The sequence below is a fragment of the Phyllobates terribilis genome, unplaced genomic scaffold (assembly GCF_046119375.1).
Source record: "Phyllobates terribilis strain yellow unplaced genomic scaffold, ASM4611937v1 Scaffold_1__5_contigs__length_1240528914, whole genome shotgun sequence".
Lineage (NCBI taxonomy): Eukaryota > Metazoa > Chordata > Amphibia > Anura > Dendrobatidae > Phyllobates > Phyllobates terribilis.
Genome location: NW_027362761.1, coordinates 1,127,129,391 through 1,127,148,434, shown reverse-complemented (window position 1 = coordinate 1,127,148,434; position 19,044 = coordinate 1,127,129,391). Strand labels below are relative to the sequence as shown.

The 19,044-nt window shown below is 48.2% G+C and overlaps 1 protein-coding gene across 2 annotated transcripts in view; it reads right to left on the bottom strand.

Moving 5' to 3' along the window:
* FAM184B (family with sequence similarity 184 member B) overlaps positions 1–19,044 on the bottom strand; it is a 132,605-nt gene that overhangs the window by 10,141 nt on the left and 103,420 nt on the right. For both annotated transcript variants that reach the window (XM_073657128.1, XM_073657137.1), the window contains exon 12: positions 8,042–8,149. In XM_073657128.1, the coding sequence (XP_073513229.1) occupies positions 8,042–8,149 (108 nt within the window). The remainder of the gene's footprint in view (positions 1–8,041; positions 8,150–19,044) is intronic.

Sequence of the window (19,044 nt, the reverse complement as noted above, 5' to 3'; positions counted from 1 at the left end):
TTTTGGGCCCTTTATTGAACAACTCCATACAGACCACGGTTGGCAAGTTAGAACTGTAAGATTCACTACGTGAACCACTGGTGTTTTGTGGAAAAGCACATGTACACTGCGTTCCAAATTATTATACAAAAAGTGTTTAGGAGTGATAAGGGAAGAATTTGTTTGTTTGTCAGTTAAACTCATTGATGGTGATGTGTGTCAGGGCTCTTTATATCACTGTAAGCAATTGCAGACACCTGTGCTAATTAGTTTGGCAGGTGTGTCCAATGAAAGGCAAGACTACTTAAGAAGGCTCTCTCACATTATTAAGCAGCCTACATTTTCTGCCAAAATGGGAAAGAAAAAGGATGTGTCGGCTGCTGAGAAGCAACAAATTGTGGAGTGTTTAGGTCAAGGCATGACTACAATCAACATTGTGCGATGATCAGGATGAAGTGTCTTGGCAATCAAGAAGTATGTAGCTGATTCACAGTACACACGTGTGCGTGCTGATAAGGGTAAATTGAGGACTCTTTCCTACAGGCAATTACGTCAGGTTGAAAGAGCAGCGGCAAAAAAGCCTTGTCATAGCAGCAGACAAGTTTTTGAAGCTGCTTGTGCCTCCAACGTCCCCCGAACAACAAGATGCAGGGTCCTTCAGAGGTTTGCAGCTGTGCATGCGCCATCCTGTCGACCTCCTCTATCCACTTCACACAAGCAGAAACGGCTCCAGTGGGCCAAACATTACATGAAGACTGATTTCAAAACTGTTTTGTTCACGGATGAGTGCCGTGCAGCGCTCGATGGTCCAGATGGATGGAGTGGAGGATGGCTGGTTAATGGACACCCCACGCAAACACGGCTACAGCGCCAACAAGGAGGAGGTGGAGTAATGTTTTGGGCTGGAATCATGGGGAGAGAGATTGTCGGCCCCTTTAGGATCCCTGAAGGCGCTAAAGATGAACTCCATAATGTATGTGGATTTTCTCAAACAGCACTTCCTGCCATGGTTCAAGAAGAAGAACCGTGTATTTCACAGCAAGATCATTTTTCTGCATGATAATGCCCCATCTCATGCTGCACATAAAACATCTGCATCTCTGGCTGATATGGGCATAAAAGGGGACAAACTTATGGTGTGACCCCCATGCTCCCCTGACCTCTACCCCATTCAGAACCTTTGGAGCATCATTAAAAGGAGTGTCTATGATGGCGGGAGGCAGTTCACATCTAAGCAACAGCTCTGGGAGGGTATTCTGTCCTCATGCAAAACAATTGAAGCAGAAACCATCCAAAACCTGACAAATTCAATGGACGAGAGAGTTCAGAAGCTCCTTTCGAACAAGGGGTCCTATGTGAAAATGTAACATCACCTAGAATAAAGTTTTGAGTTGAAAACTGTTTGATTTCAGTTTCTAACAACCTGCTAATGCTTATAATTTCAAAAATGACCATTTTTTTGGTCTTTATTAAAATGAAAAGGTTGATCGAAAACTTTGGGGGATCTAAGAGTGTGGCAACCCAGTAGTCATGATTACTTCGAATTCTGACAATATGAGGGTCATGCTCCAGGTAGTGCAGCAAGAAGGCACTTATGTGCCTTGCGCATCTCGGAGCCCCAAAATTATTTTCCGGGCTAAATGCAGCTAAAAATTATTTTTAATTTTAAATCTGGTGAAGCTTTAGTATAGATGGCCTAATAGGATCAGTGCTGCACACTGCTACAAAGCCCAAATTATTTTCCAGTCAAGATACAGATAAACATGATTAGTAATTTGAAAGCTTAAAATGGTTGGTAGGGTGATTTTAACCAATCATCAAGCTTTTACTCTCCCCAGGATGACACAGGGGTAGAAAAGTCGTTTCGGATCCATGATTTGTTCATCTTTATGAACGTGAGTCTGTCTACATTATCAGTGGAGAGCCGCGTGCGCTTATCTGTCAGCACACCACCAGCAGCGCTGAACACACGTTCAGACAGAACGCTGGCTGCGGGGCATGACAAGATCTCCAAGGCGTAAGTGGCTAGCTCCGGCCATTTATCCAGATTGGAAGCCCAAAAAGAGCAAGGGTCCAGTGACACAGTCGTGGCTTCAATGTTTACTTGGAGATACTCCTGTACCATCGTCTCTAGGCGTTGACTATGTGTCAGACTTCTTGTCTCCTGTGGCCTTGCAAAGGATGGGCTAAAAAAGTGGTGAAATGATTCCGCAAAATTGATGTTACCAGCAGATACTGTGGTTCTGTTACGGTTTGAGTGCTGAACACTTGACGGTCCCACGGTTGGCAAGTTGGAACTGTGAGATTCACTACGTGCACCACTGGTATTTTGTGGAAAAGCACATGTAAGATTCTGCAACAGTCTCTGCTGATACTCCTGCATGCGTGCATCCCTTTCTATGGCAGGAATAATTTCTGCAAATTTACTTTTGTACCGGGGATCTAACAGTGTGGCAACCCAGTAGTCAGGATTATTTCTAATTCTCACAATTCGAGGGTCATGTTGCAGGTAGTGCAGCAAGAAGGCACTCATGTGTGTTGCGCATCCAGGAGCACCAAGTCCCTGTTGTGTTGGTGGCGAGGTAACAATCATGCTTCCTTCCTCTGTCCTCTCCCCCCAACCTCGCACAACAGAAATGTGATCAAGGTCTCCCTCATCTGATGAGTCTTCCATCAGTTCGTCCTCCACTTCTTCCTGGGCTCCTGCACCTTCCTCACTAGTTTGGCTGCTACCATGCGCCCTGGTAAAACCATCTCCCCCACCCTCACATGCCTGCCGCCTTGGTGCTGCCGACCGTCTGGACCTTGCAGATGTTAGCCCTTCCGCATACAACTCCTCCTCCTCTACTTCCTCCACCTCCTCTTGTGCCACCACCTGACTCCGAATTCTGTTTAACATGTGCTCCAGCATGTAAATCACCGGAATAGTCATGCTGATAATGGCATCGTCAGCACTAAACATCTTCGTCGCCATTTCAAAACTGTGCAGAAGGGTGCATAGGTCCCTGATCTGAGACCACTCCTCCAGCGTGATTTGCCCCACCTCTGAATCTCGTTGGCCCAGGCTATACGTCAGAACGTATTGCACCAGGGCTTGTCGGTGCTGCCACAGTCGCTGCAACATGTGCAGAGTTGAATTCCACCGGGTAGGCACATCGCATTTTAGCCGGTGAAGTGGCAGGCCCAACGACTTCTGTAGAGATGTAAGTCGCTGAGCTGCGGGATGCGAACGGCGGAAGTGAGCACACAGCGACCGTGCCCTCTGCAGAAGGCCATCTAGTCTGGGATAGTGGGCTAAAAATTGCTGGACAACCAGGTTCAACACGTGAGCCATACAAGGCACGTGTGTGACATTGCCCCGGCGAAGGGCCGCACCCAGGTTTGCAGCATTGTCGCACACGGCCTTCCCTGGTTTCAGGTCCAGTGGAGACAACCATTCATGAAATTGGTTCTCCAGAGCTGACCACAACTCCTCAGCTGTGTGACTCACATTTCCCAGACATTTCAATGTAAAAACCGCCTGATGACGTTGAGCCCTACTGCCAGCATAGTAAGGAGGTGTGCAGGATCCCTTCTGCGCAGTTAGAAAGCTTGTGGCATGACCAGACAGGCTTTGGGTGCAGGTGGAAGACCGAGAGGAGGTTGAGGAGGCAGAAGCAGTGGAGGAACTTTGACATAAAGAGGATTGACGCACAACTCGTGGGGACGGCAAGACTTGGACAGCAGCCCCTTGTCCTGCTGTCACCATAGTTACCCAGTGCCCAGTCAGCGACATGTAACGCCCCTGTCCATGCCTACTCGTCCAAGTGTCTGTGGTGAAATGCACCCTGTCACACACAGAGTTTCTCAAAGAAGCGGTGATGTTGTGTGCGACATGCTGGTGGAGCGCAGGCACACCTTTCTTTGAGAAGTAGTGCCGACTGGGCATCTGGTACTGGGGCACTGCGACGGACATAAGGTCTCGAAAATCCTCTGTGTCCACCAGGCGGAAAGGCAGCATTTCTGTAGCCAAGAGCTTGCAGATGGTGAAATTCAACCTCTTAGCTTTCTCATGGCTAGGAGGAAATGGTCTTTTACTTGTCCACATCTGAGGGACCGAGGGCTGGCTATTGTGCTTAGACGGGGTTGATAAGGGTGTCCCCGGCAAACTGCCGGTCTGTGAGGAAGATGCAGGCGGACATGTTAGGTTGCCTTGATCCAAAGGTGGTGCTATCGATGTCGGACAGCGCTCAACACCAGCTGGTGTTACCACCTCCAAAGAAAATGATGACCTGCCAATCACGCTGGCTGTTGCGGGTAAAGAGGTGGCAGGTCTGCGCCCCAAAACAGGTGTGACTGCTGTCCCCCCAGTCACAGAGGATGAAGAGGCCGCGGATGCACAAGATATGGCAGACGGTGATTGGCCCGGCCGGCTAGGCCGCATTGTAGCACACTGAGCTTCCCACTGCAACTTATGCTTCATGTCCATGTGCCGGTTCATGCATGAAGTACTCAAACTATGTATTTTTTGGCCTCTACTTAGCTTTTGCTGACAAATGTTACAGATAACACGAGTTGGGTCATCTTTATCGATCTGAAAAAATGCCCAGGCTATGCAAGGCTTAGCACCCATGCGACCTGAAGAGCCACCACGACTTGTGGTGAGAGGCAGAGTTGTGTTTGAGGATGCAGTTGTTGACGTGCTTCCAGTACTACGTCTCTGTCCAGGAAGGCGCAACCTGACCTCGTCGTCACTAGCATCTTCCTCCACCTCCTCTGCTGACCTCATCTCTTGGCTGACTGTGGGTTGACAGTAAGTGGGATCTCCGACCTCATCATCATCACCCTGTGCGTTATCACACCCGTCGTCCTCAGAGCCAACCTGTTCCTGCCCTGACAAAAAACTAAAGTTGTCGCTCCAATCAGGTATTTGAGTCTTATCATCGTCTTCCTCATTGTCTCCACCAACAGGAGTTACAGTTTGGGAATGAGGGTCTACATTATGGTCAGAACCTTCTGCGTCTGGTCCTGGATCCGACTCATAAAGATTCTGGGCATCAGTGCAGATCATTTCCTCGTCTGGATTCACAGATGCGCTGGAGTCGACCTCTGATTCCCAGGCTATAGTATGAGTAAACAGCTCTGCAGACTCAACCATCTGTTCTACCTCATACTCAGACGGGCAGCTGGAGATTTGGGAGCTGTGAGGAAGCAAGTGCGATTTGGGTGACACCTTTGAGGACTGGAGTATTTGTGATGTTGAAGTTGATGTGGAGGAGAGCCCACTTAAAGGAGCACTTGATATCCGTTGAAGCACCTGCTGTTTTTGTGCCTCATCTGGAATTTGTAGCGATTGGCGTGGCCGTAAGAAAGGGATCTTATCACATTGTCCGCTAAAAGAAGTAGACATTTTAGTTTGGCTGGAAGATGGTCTTTCTTCTGCAGATGTTACTGTTGCTTTAACACCTACCCCACGGACACAACCTTTTTTCCCCTTCCCAACACGCCTATTCCCCTTTCCACCAGCAGCAGGCCTTTTTCCACTCATTTTGGTGGTTAACTAATTCACAACTCTGGAGTTGTTTGCACAAAAAAACAATGGATGGTAACCGAGCAGAGCTGAGTGGCCAAACTGTGGTATTAGGCCAAAACTATTGGCTGGGTTAGATGCAGAAAAAAATTATTTTGAATTTGCAACCTGATGGAGGTCAGTATAGATGGACTAATACAAATAGTCCCACACACTGCTAGAAGCCCAAATATTTTTTCAGAGGTACTGTAGATGCAGATAAAAATTATTTTTAATTTGCAACCTGATGGAGGTCAGTATAGATGGACTAATAGACCAAGTCCCACACACCGCTAGAAGCCCAACTATTTTTTCAGAGCTAGATGCAGAAAAAAATTATATTCAATTTGCAACCTGCTGGAGGTCAGTATAGAAGGACTAATAGAACAAGTCCCACACACTGCTAGAAGCCCAAATATTTTTTCAGAGCTAAATGAAGAAAAAAATTATTTTTAATTTGCAACCTGATGGAGGTCAGTATAGATGGACTAATAGACCAAGTCCCACACACTGCTAGAAGCCCAAATATTTTTTCAGAGCTAGATGCAGAAAAAAATTATTTTTAATTTGCAACCTGATGGAGGTCAGTATAGATGGACTAATAGACCAAGTCCCACACACCGCTAGAAGCCCAAATATTTTTTCAGAGCTAGATGCAGAAAAAAATTATTTTTAATTTGCAACCTGATGGAGGTCAGTATAGATGACCAAGTCCCACACACTGCTAGAAGCCCAAATATTTTTTCAGAGCTAGATGCAGAAAAAAATTATTTTTAATTTGCAACCTGATGGAGGTCAGTATAGATGGACTAATAGACCAAGTCCCACACACCGCTAGAAGCCCAAATATTTTTTCAGAGCTAGATGCAGAAAAAAAATATTTTTAATTTGCAACCTGATGGAGGTCAGTATAGATGGACTAATAGACCAAGTCCCACACACTGCTAGAAGCCCAAATATTTTTTCAGAGCTAGATGCAGAAAAAAATTATTTTTAATTTGCAACCTGATGGAGGTCAGTATAGATGGACTAATAGACCAAGTCCCACACACCGCTAGAAGCCCAACTATTTTTTCAGAGCTAGATGCAGAAAAAAATTATATTCAATTTGCAACCTGCTGGAGGTCAGTATAGAAGGACTAATAGAACAAGTCCCACACACTGCTAGAAGCCAAAATATTTTTTCAGAGCTAAATGAAGAAAAAAATTATTTTTAATTTGCAACCTGATGGAGGTCAGTATAGATGGACTAATAGACCAAGTCCCACACACTGCTAGAAGCCCAAATATTTTTTCAGAGCTAAATGAAGAAAAAAATTATTTTTAATTTGCAACCTGATGGAGGTCAGTATAGATGGACTAATAGAATGATGCTATGCCCAAAAGATTTTACTTCACTAGGTGCAGTAAAAAAATTGGTATTCTATACACAGGTGTTATATCTTGCAACACAGATAGGCTACTCCACTGACTAACACACTCTGCAATAGGCCAAAAAGGATTAGCTTTGCTAGATTCAGCCAAATGCTGTGAAAAAAACTTGCACAGCACTGGCACAGACCTGCCTGGCAAAAACTGATAGGAACTCATGTAACCTAGTCCTGAAAAGGACTCCAATTACAATTAGTCTTTACTCCCACAACCTATCTATTTAAGAGCACAGACCTCCCTGATAAAAGTCGTAGGAAATGCTGTAACCTAGTCCTTAAAAGGACTGCAATCACAACTATTCCCTACTCCCAAGCTATCTGTATATTTGTGCGAAAATTGGCTTGAAATTAACAAGGTATAGCGCACAGCAACAGCGGTGCCGTCTAACACGCAGCTGCAGCAGTGAGAAAATGGTGGCGACGGGGAAAATGGCTTGGTCTTATAGGGCAAGGACATGTGACATACACTGCCAATGACACATGCCCTTGCTTGTGTGAAAAAAAGCACTTCGCTCCGTGTGTGCGCTGCTGATAGGCTGACAGATTGCACCTCCCCACTGCAAATGCGGGAAAGAGAAAAAAAAATGGAGATCTTCATTGTTCCTGCAGAGATCCATCCCCTGCCCCTCCCCCCACCCCGCTGTACACTCAAACTGCGTATTAACATTAATTTTCATCATTACTGAGAAAAAATCCAGTTATGATTTTGGTGCACGAACAGTTATCGAACATAACCTCGAACAGCCGAATTTTTCTCAAATTGTTCGTGTTCGCCGAACGGCTCGAACACCGCCCAAAACAGCTCGAATTTGAGATTGGCGAACAGTTCGAGTAGAACAACGCTCATCTCTACTCACTACACGCGTACGCGGGGCCCAGGGGGCGAGTCACTTACTCCTCTGGAAAATTAAATAAGCAAATTATCTCTTCAGATAGGAAGAGGACTAGAACTCCAGCACCACCTATTGGAAGCAGCAATCCTAAAAGTCAATATCGACTCTTTAACGAGCCTTGCCACATGACTTAGGAGTTTCTTTAAAATAATTATTAGACTGGCTACTTTTAAGTTTTGGTGGACTTGTACCTTTAGTGTGGGTGTCAGGCTTCCTCCATTTGGGTTGCAGGAGAAAGATTGACTTCTATGCGTTTCTTGAGAAATTGGCATCATATCATCATTGAAGTTTTGAATTTCCTGTGAGATAATAAAATCAAAGAACCTCTTTAAGGCAAAAATAAGTTTCTTTAAATTGAATCATCACTTAGACATTTATCGCATTATGTTAACTGTAACCATGATAATTGGACATCCTCTGTGTCTAGAGGATTCTTTGCTGTAAAAGCAGTGAGACTATGGAGCTCTCTTCCACACCATGATGTGATGGCTACAAATTCAATAATGGGCCTGCATATATTATAAAATATTATCATATTTTCAAGTTATGGGTACTAGATTTCTGGAGATGGGCTGTTGATTCAATAATTTATTGTCCATTGGGATTGTTTTCCAATTTTTTTTAGAATAATAGGTTGGACTTGGTTTCATTCATTCAACCTTATCAATGCTGTAATTATGGATATCCCAGTAAATATCAACTATCATAATTAGAAGCTTGTGTGTCACAATCAACTATCACAAGTCTTTAGTAGTATTGGTCTTCTCATATGGGCCAAATGGACCTTTTGGGTCCTTCTAAGTTTCAGGGCCTGGGGTCCGATTGCAACCCCTACACCCACATTTGTTACATCTGTTACATCCCTGACTAAGGTGTTAGAATATCTATTAAATTGGATTTTAAACTATTTGAAGCAATGCATTTAGTTGTGTTAGATTGTAAGATGCTATAATTATATAGAGATTGTAAGGCAGCGCTAGTCATCATAATGGGGGATACTCGCTGCACCAGGTAAATTAAGCACACGTGCAATGTCCTTCCGGTATTTTCTCAATACAGCAGTTTATTGCACTTCATAAACCGCATATCACACAGTCCTTCTTAGTTTATCACCGGCATGTTTACACACTTAACATCCGGGAGTCTCTCAAGTAGCAGACAGGCCCAATTGGCCCAAGTTACAGCCTTCAGCAAGGTAATACTATAGCAATGTCTATATAAGTGTCCATATAACAAAGTGTATTACCTTTGCCGGGTTTAGTTGCTGCAGTCCATTTAATCCGCCACCACTGTGGCTTTAAGGCTTTCCCAGGTGGGGGTCTCTAGCCGTCGTCCCGTCTAAGGCTACTGGAATGTTTCACTCACACACATCCAGTCTGCGCCTTTCCGGACTCTTCACCAAGCCGCTGCCTTCCAAGGCCACTGGCATCTACACAAGATCCAGCCTCGACCTTTCAGGCTGCCAGGCTTCACGGTATCACGGTGTCCCACACACACGGGGAACAGGCCTCACGCCTAACACACCGAACACACTTGTCTCCCATCAAGCAGGGTTTATATATCCATCCCGTGCACACACACACACACACAGACAGGACCTTGCTGATGTCACAGTCATGTGATCAGACAGACATTCTGTGCGCGCAGGACCTGTGCTATGTCACAGTCATGTGACTAGTCACCTGAGGGGGAAGGTACATGGTCAGGTAAAACTCATTCTGGACCATTACCGTAATGCCAGCAAGTCGCTGCATTACAAGATACACATAAATTTTCAGGGGGACACATCTGATCTAAGGTGAAATATTATCGTCACATATAACTTCTGCAAAGGCCAAAGTAACTTGTGAAGTATTTTTCAGCCTGATTCAGAAGGTATTGAGAAAATAATAAAATATCAAAACTATCATACAAAGTGTTGGGAACAAGCGACCATCTTTTCATCTCTATTTCCCTGATAATGATTTTAACACAATATATATTCATGCTTTCCTTGGCAATATACCAAATATGTATACTACTTTGCAAAAGTTTTAGACAGGTGTGGAAAGTATGTTGCAAGCTAAGAATGCTTTCAAAAACTAGAAGTGCTAATAGTTTAATTTTAATACAAACTGAATGAACAAAATAAATCTAATTCAAATCAATATTTGGTGTAACCACCATTTACCTTCACAACAGCTTTAAAACATCAATTTTTTTAGGCACACTTGCACAAAGTTTCTGAAGGAATTCTGCAAAGAGGTTGTTCTAAACATCTTGGAGAGCTAACCACAGACCTTCTGTGGCTGTAGACGTGTGCAAATCCTTCTTTCTATTCATGTAATCCCAGTCAGACTGACTAATGTTGAGTTCATGGCTATGTTGGGACCATATCATCACTTCCAGGACCTTGTGTTCTTCTTTATGCTGAAGATAGTTCTTAATGACATTGGCTGTATTTTCAAAATAAATCTGGAGTCAATCAGATGCCTCCCTGATGGTAATGCATGATGGATAAGTATCTGTATTTCGCAGCAATGAGGACCCCATTAATCTTGACTATTTTGCTGAAATGTAGCCCCAAGCTTGCAAGTAACTTTCATCATTTTGTAGTGTTGCCTGCAGACACTCATTATTGTACCGCTCTCCTGCCCTTTGGCAAAAAACTGTACTTGCTAGATAGTTCACATTTTGACTCATCAGTCCAGAGCACCTGCTGCCATTTTTCTACACCCCAGTTCCTATGTTTTCATGCATAGTTGAGTCACTTGGCCTTGTTGCCATGTTGAAACTATGGCTTTATGGCTGCAATTCTTCCATAAAGGCCACCTCTGGTCAGACTTCTCTGTACAGTTGATGGCTGTAGCTTGGTAGCACTAGCTCCTGCCACATCTGAGCTTATGGCACTGCTGGACATCTGATTTCAAAGGGAAGTAAACATGATCTGTCTTTCATCTGCTGCACTAAGCTTTCTTTCCCTACCACGGCATCTGCCATGCTCAAAGTTTCCCATTCGTCAATGCTTTCTTGAAATCACAGTCTGCTTTGAAATTGTTGTCTTGGGTCCTGTTGCTGTGCTTTGTCTTACCACAGCGTATGAGCTGTTACATGAAATTGTATTCCGCAATCTCACCTTTGTAGCAGAGTTTGGTTGTTTCTTACACAGTTACAAGCCTACTACCCAACTTTTCTGGTTGCACCTGGTTCTGGCAGGAATTCTTCCATGAAGACACTTCTGTCCAGACTTCTCCAAACAGTATATAGGTACAGATGAGTCCCACTGGTTGCTGCCAGTTCTGAGCTGATGGCACTGCTGGGCATCTTTCAATTTCAGAGAGAAGTAAGCATGATGTGTTTTTCATCTGCTGCACTAAGTTTCCTTGGCCTTCCAGTAAATCTACCTTGGGTCTTGATGCTGAGCTCACACTTGCCATGGTGATATGAAACTGCCTTCTACAACCTAACCCTTGTTGCAGAATTTGGCTGCTCCTCACTCAGTTGTAAGCCTTTTACATAGCTGTTTCTGTTAATGACTGTGTTTCAAGCTACATATGAAACTGGGGATCATTTATCACCTGTTTAGTATAATTGGCTACTCATACATCTGACTATAATAAAAAAAAAACCTGACGTTGTGCAACTGTAGCTAGAAGAACTGATGCTGTTCTGATGACAAAGTGCGGCCACAAAAAATATTGATGTGATTTAGATTTTTTTTTTCATTCACTTTGCATTTTGTTCATTGATAAACATAAACTATTAACACTTCCATTTTTTAAAGCATTGTTGATTTGCAGCTTTTTTTCCCACACCTGGCTAAAGCTTTTTCACCGTACTGTAATTAATTATAGAATCTATAAAAAAAAATCAGAAATGCATATATAATTAGGGCAGCACAGTGGTTCAGTGGTTAGCACTGTTCGCTTGCTATACTGAATTTCCAGGGGATGTGGCACCCCAGGGGTCTGGTTTCCCACAGTAATGTAATGTTATGTCTGAGAGCAGGTGGGAGGTCCTTTGGTCAGGGATCCTGTGCATGCCACACCTCCTGCCCAGTCTTGGGAGGGGAAGACCTTCCCCTATATAAACCCGGGGCTGAAGCAGGGTTAGTGAGTCAAGGAGAGTAGAGACAAGAAACAGTCACAGGAAGAAACAGCAGAAGCTCAGTGGGAGCAATACTACTACAAGTCAGGGGCTGGCAGCTGCAGAGCTCGCCCTGACTGAGAAGCTTTCTTACCGGACCCGGCGTCCGAGGCTGTGGGGACTAACTCTTACCCAGCAGCAGAAACCGACCGGCAGGGGATTTCAGGTCCTCAGGCCCAGAAACCCGAAGGCACGGTCACACGCGTGGGACCAGCGCCGCCATCGTGGAGCGGAAGCCATTAGAAGGCCCCGAGTCACCGGCCATACGGGTGAGCACCACACGGTACACTCAGGGACGTGGGCTACTTATATCCGCTTCTAGCAAGGTAGCCAGAAGAGTACAGTCAGTTTGGGAGGCCTACAACTCCGCCTGGCCAGGGGAGATCCCATCTGCTCAAGGACTGACCAGGCCCCGTTCGCTAGCAAGTACTCCGGGAGGGTCTATCGTTGTTACCAGTAAAGACCCTGAATTACACCGCACCGTCTCTGAGTGGTTCCTGCTACCCTCATCTTCCACGTCGGCTGCCCTGAGGCCATACCCCTCCTGTTGGGGGTTATACTATCACGCTGCACAATTCTACACCGGCCTCAGCGGTCTGCCCTGCAGCGGCAGCTCCATAGCTGCAAATCAACGGGTGGCATAGTCGACACTCAAATAACATCTATCAAGACTGCCACACACTGAGTTGACTCCCTGGGCACGGACCGGGTCCCCGCCACTCGGAGACTACAACCCTCATCTGATCCGGTTCCGGGTAAGCCCCCGTGCGCGAGACGCTGCGCGACACAGCAGGCCCAGGGGCGCGTCAACTTTGGCGTAGTCGGCAGGATTTCGTGCCCGCAACCACCGGGTACTGCGTGCCTGAAAAAGAGACTTTTAAAACTTACCATCGGTGAAGATTCCCGCCATCCGGCGCCATTTTCAGCCTTCTTCCCGCCATCTGTGAAGATTCCCGCCATCCGGCGCCATCTTCAGCCTTCTTCCCGCCATCCGTGGAGTTTTCCCGCCGTTGGACGCCATCTTGAGGACGCCGCGTGGGAAGAAGAGGGGCGTGGACTCCGAAAGCGCGCGAGAACTGAAGCCCCGCCTCACGTCCGGACGTTGCGTAAGGTCCTGGAAGGAGCCCAGCAGACGCCGACGTCACCGGAGCGCGACGGAAGGTCCTCAACCCTGACCATCTACTGCGGAGCCGCGGCCTACGGAACAGGATCATCGCAAGGTAGGCCACGGTCCACTAGGGGGAAGGAAGATGTCGGATGCGGAGGAGAGCTTCATTGCCTCAACCCCCGCCAGCGCCACCGCTGCTGCAGTTATGCCCTTCACCATGCCCTATATCCCGGGAGCAGCTTGGCTACCCCAGTACTCAGGGGAGTCACATACCCTGCATGACTTTAGAGAAAAGCTGGATAGCCTCTTCCAGGTGTACCCCCTCACAGAAGAGCAAAAAGTGAGCATCCTGGTGGCCCAACTAACCGGGGCAGCCAAAAGGGAAGTAAAATCCTGGCCACCTGGGAGGAAGACTGTCGCAGGGATACTAACCCGGCTGAAGGATACCTTTGATACCCGCACCTCAGCCGAGATTAAGCTTAGATTCTACGGGTGCAAGCAGCGAGCGCATGAGAGTATAAGGGACTATGCACTAAACCTACAAGAGGCCCTGAGGGCCATTAAGCAGACCGACCCTGATGGAGTGGGAAACGAGGACAGGCTGTTGACCGAACAATTTATAGAGGGACTATATTGTAATGCCCACCGAACCCAGTTGCGGGCGATGGCCTTACAGGATCCCCATCTGGGCTTTGCACAGTTCAAGGACAGAGCCATCCGGGTGCTCCGAGAACCGGCACCGGGTGGCGTTGTGACCCACAGGCGCCCAGCTATCACTTACCACCAGGAGGCGGCGCCCTTGTCGGCAGGGCCTGTGGGAGCTGATGCGCAGGCTTTGGACAATGACCCGGCTCCAGACCTACACCATCAGGTCCAAGAGCTAGCTAAGAGCGTTGCTGCGCTAACCCGAACTGTGCAGTCTTTACAGGTTTCCACCCCAGGGAAGATCCAGCTGGCATCCGGACCGGAGGACATCCCGTGGCGTCGACCAAGGAGGACCCCACCGGCCAGAGGAAGACCCAGTGACCGATACAGCGAAGACGGACGACCCATCTGCCGCCGCTGCAATCAACCCGGACATATGGCAAGGTACTGTTCTTTAAACGGGCACAACCTGGGGTAGAGGGCCAACCCCCAGGAAAAAGATCACCAGGCCCATCGAACTGGCACGACAGATATGTGGGAGGACGTCCAGTCTTGCCTGTGGTACTGGATGGCATTCCCATGAGTGCCCTACTGGACACCGGGTCACAGGTCACCACCATCCCGTACGTGCTCTTTAAGCAGTACTGGAATGACTCGGATATTACCCGCTACCCTGACGACGACTTGAGTATCATCGCCAGCAATGGCCAGCCCGTGCCACAGATCGGATTTAAAGAGGTGACCATCAAAATCGGTAGAGTCGAACTGGCAGCACAGGGACTGATCATTGTAGATATTGACAAACATGAGAGTCACCCAAAAATAACTCTAGGAACTAATGTAATTGAAAATTGTCTTGCAGAGGTGATTTTCCTTTTACAGCAGGTTGCCAAGAACGCCAGCTCCGGCGAGCAGCGGGTGCTCCAGAAAGAGATCCGGGCACTGATGCGACGGCAACAGGTGGAACTCTCCGGCGGTGAGATTGGTAGCGTAAGAATGTGTGACCCTTTTCCTATTGCCATGCCCCCAAAAAGTGAAATGATGATTTGGTGCCGGGCAGCTATTGGTCTGAGAGGTAGAGATTACCAGGCAATGGTAGAACCAGTTTACTCAGACAGTAGGCCCACCATCTTGACAGCACGGGGGGTGGTTAATGTACGCCATGGGAGGGTGCCCGTTCGCATAATCAATATCGGGAAGAGGGAAGTGTACCTGCCCCGGTATGCCACGCTAGCCAAATTATATACCATTAACCAAAATGCTATACAATCTGTGGAACCCTTGCCTCCATCTCACCCGGAGGAAGGTAACGGCTGTAAGAAAACAAAGGAGGACTGGTGTCAGCAACTACGTTTGGGTACTGACTCCACTCCCTCACATCAGAAACAGGGAGTCTATCGGGTGGTTCAAGAGTACGAGAGAGTGTTTAGTAAACACCCGTTAGACTTCGGGCGAGTCAAGGGGGTAGAACACCACATCCCCACGGGAGACCATCCTCCCATAAAAGAGAGGTATCGACCCGTACCCCCTGCACACTACCAACACGCCAAGGGGATGCTTAGAGACATGAAGGAGGCTGGGGTGATCAGGGATAGCTGTAGCCCCTGGGCAGCTCCACTAGTCTTAGTCAGAAAAAAAGACAACACCATGAGGATGTGTGTAGATTACCGGAAAATCAACCGTATCACACACAAGGATGCGTACCCCTTACCAAGGATAGAGGAGTCATTGGCTGCTTTAAGATCTGCTAACTTCTTCTCTACCTTGGATCTCACTAGCGGGTACTGGCAGGTTCCTGTAGCAGAGGCGGACCGGGAGAAAACCGCATTCACCACCCCGATGGGACTTAGCGAGTTCACCTGCATGCCGTTCGGACTCTGCAACGCACCAGGAACCTTCCAACGACTAATGGAGTGTTGTCTGGGCCACAGAAACTTCGAGACGGTCCTGTTGTACCTGGACGATGTCATCGTATATTCCAAGACGTATGAGGACCACCTGAAACACCTGGCGGAAGTGTTCGAAGCTCTGGCGAGTTACGGCCTAAAGGTGAAACCCTCCAAGTGTCACCTCCTGAAACCAAAGGTGCAGTACCTGGGACACGTGGTGAGCGCTGACGGAGTGGCTCCCGACCCTGATAAGATCACCGCAATTAAGGAATGGCCAAGCCCCTCCAGCGTAAAAGAAGTGCGGCAGTTCCTCGGGTTGGTAGGCTACTACCGAAGGTTTATTCCCGGTTTCACCAAAAAGGCAGCACCTATGCAGGACCTCCTGATAGGCCAGTCCCGGAAGGCCAAGAACCAGAAGCCGCCCTTCAAATGGGAGGAGCTGGAAGAAGAGTCCTTCCGCCAGCTGAAGATGGCCCTCACGGGGGACGAAATCCTGGCGTACCCGGATTATAGCCAGCCCTTTATCCTCTACACCGACGCCAGTAACATCGGGCTAGGAGCCGTACTGTCCCAGATCCAGCAGGGGAAGGAACGAGTAATCGCCTACGCCAGCCGAAAGCTGCGACCCACCGAAAGGAATCCCGAGAATTACAGCTCATTTAAGCTAGAGTTCCTGGCCGTAGTATGGGCAGTCACCGAGCGCTTTAAGCATTACCTCGCTTCTTCCCGGTTCACCGTGTACACGGATAACAACCCGTTGACACACCTGGACACGGCAAGACTCGGTGCCCTGGAGCAGAGGTGGATGGCCCGTCTGTCCAACTACGAGTTCACAATCAAATACCGGGCCGGACGCTCCAATACCAACGCGGACGCCCTGTCCAGGATGCCCAACCTGCCGGACGAAGGAGAAGATCCGGAGGGACTGGAAGAAGTTGAACTCCCTGCGTTCCACCGTCATGGGACTATCCAGTACTCCCACCGGGTAAGGAGTAAGCAGGCTGCTACGTTGAACCCCTTACCTCACTACAACTGGGCGGAAACGCAAGACAGCGACCCTGCCGTCCGACTGGTGAAGGAGATGCTGACTCGCCCGGAGGCTTGCCTTGAACCAGACGCTCCGGAGGAAGCCAAACAACTATGGGCAGAGAGGAGTCGACTGTTCCTTTACAAGGGGAAGTTGTGCCGCAGAATGGTTAACTCCCGGACGCATGAACTACTCTGGCAAGTAGTGGTGCCACGAAGAGACGCAGCCATGGTGATGGAGGCATACCACGACGGAGCTGGACACTTCGGGTGGAAGAAGCTGGAGTTCCTGCTGCGCGAGCGATTCCACTGGGTAGGCATGAGGGGAACCATTGAGAAGTGGTGCAGAGACTGTGGCCCGTGCAACCTAAGAAGGAAGGATCGTGCCAGCCAGAAGACTCCCCTGCAGTCCATCGTCACCCGGCAGCCGTTGGAACTGGTAGCCTTGGATCATGTAAAACTGACCCCAAGCAGAAGTGGCTACGTCTACGCACTAACCATCGTGGATCACTACTCCCGGTTCTTGGTTGTCGTCCCCGTCAAGACTTAACAGCTCGAACAGCAGCGAGAGCCTTCCAGCAGCATTTCTGCCGTCCACACGGGTACCCGGACCAAGTGTTGACAGACCAGGGACCTGCCTTTGAAGCGGAGGTCTTCCAAGAATTCTGCACTCTGTATGGCTGCCGGAAGATAAGGACGACACCCTATCATCCGCAAACTAATGGACTTTGTGAGAAAATGAACCAGGTGGTAATGGATCTTCTGAAAACGTTGCCCCTGGAAGAACGCAGTCTGTGGCCTGAGAAGCTGCCCGATCTGGTGGACCTATACAACCACATCCCGGTAGGTTCCACCAACTGTACCCCGGCTTACCTAATGAGGGCAAGACCTGGTAAGTTACCTGTTGACCTGGAAATGGGAGTCCTGACACCCGAGGACACTTCACCAGAAGCAGACTGGGACACAGAGAGGCAGCAGCAGTACCGGAGAGTACAGGAGAGCGTGGAGCGAAGTCTCTGTCAGGCTAGGGAAAGACAAGAGAAAACTTACAACCAGTATGCTCCCGCTGTTCCCCTGGTACCCGGAGAGCAGGTCTTGAAGAGGAAGAGACGGCTCCACAAGTTGGACGACCAGTGGGAGAAGGACCCGTACACCGTACTGCCCTCAAGCCACGAGAACCCGAAGGTTTGTACCATCAGTAAAGACGGAGGGGAAACTACAGCCATTGTATCCCGGGACCACCTGAAGAAGTGTCCCGAACAACTGAGGAACCCTGAAGAGGAACAAGAAGACCATCGACCCGTAGAGGAAAGGGAAGATATGGTTAGTACTGTGCTCGGGGACTTCCCTCGGTCTTGGACTCAAGTCAATGGTGCAGTTGTGGTACCCGTACTCACCTTCCTCCAACCAGCATCCCAAGCACCTACGGAGGAACAGGTAGAGCTGGAAGAACAGCCGGTCCAGGAGGCAGAAGACCCCACACCCGCAGACCAGGAGGATCAACCCTCTGCTTGCAGTGAGCCTGCCATATCCCTAGTGAGCCAAAGAGCCGGTAGACAGCTGCCCAGTTTACCCTTGACAGCTCCTACACCCTGTAGTTCAGGGCTAGACAGTCAGCTCCGTAGGTCCACTAGGGCCACTAGAGGCCAGTTACCCGCACGTTGGAGGATTTGAAGTGTATAAATTGTTTTATTTATGTTTACCTGTGTATTGTTGCTTGTGTATAATTTTGTGTTTCTAGTTATTTGTAGGAGTCCTTGGTGGATTTACCGGGAATCCTTTGTACATAGTTGGAGCGTAACCCAGGACGGACTAAAGACTGTTAAGGACTCGGGGCAGGACAAACCCCTACCTGGTTACGTCTCCCTGTTTTGGTGAAATGGACACCTTGCTTTTCTTCAAAGACTACACCCGGTTACGGACATGCCGTGACCACCTTTATGTGTTTCTTCTTATTGTACTATTATTGTTGTTATATCTTGTTATGTTTTTCTAAAATATGTTTAGTCCCGGAGTACTAAATTTCACTAGGGGGGAATGTGGCACCCCAGGGGTCTGGTTTCCCACAGTAATGTAATGTTATGTCTGAGAGCAGGTGGGAGGTCCTTTGGTCAGGGATCCTGTGCATGCCACACCTCCTGCCCAGTCTTGGGAGGGGAAGACCTTCCCCTATATAAACCCGGGGCTGAAGCAGGGTTAGTGAGTCAAGGAGAGTAGAGACAAGAAACAGTCACAGGAAGAAACAGCAGAAGCTCAGTGGGAGCAATACTACTACAAGTCAGGGGCTGGCAGCTGCAGAGCTCGCCCTGACTGAGAAGCTTTCTTACCGGACCCGGCGTCCGAGGCTGTGGGGACTAACTCTTACCCAGCAGCAGAAACCGACCGGCAGGGGATTTCAGGT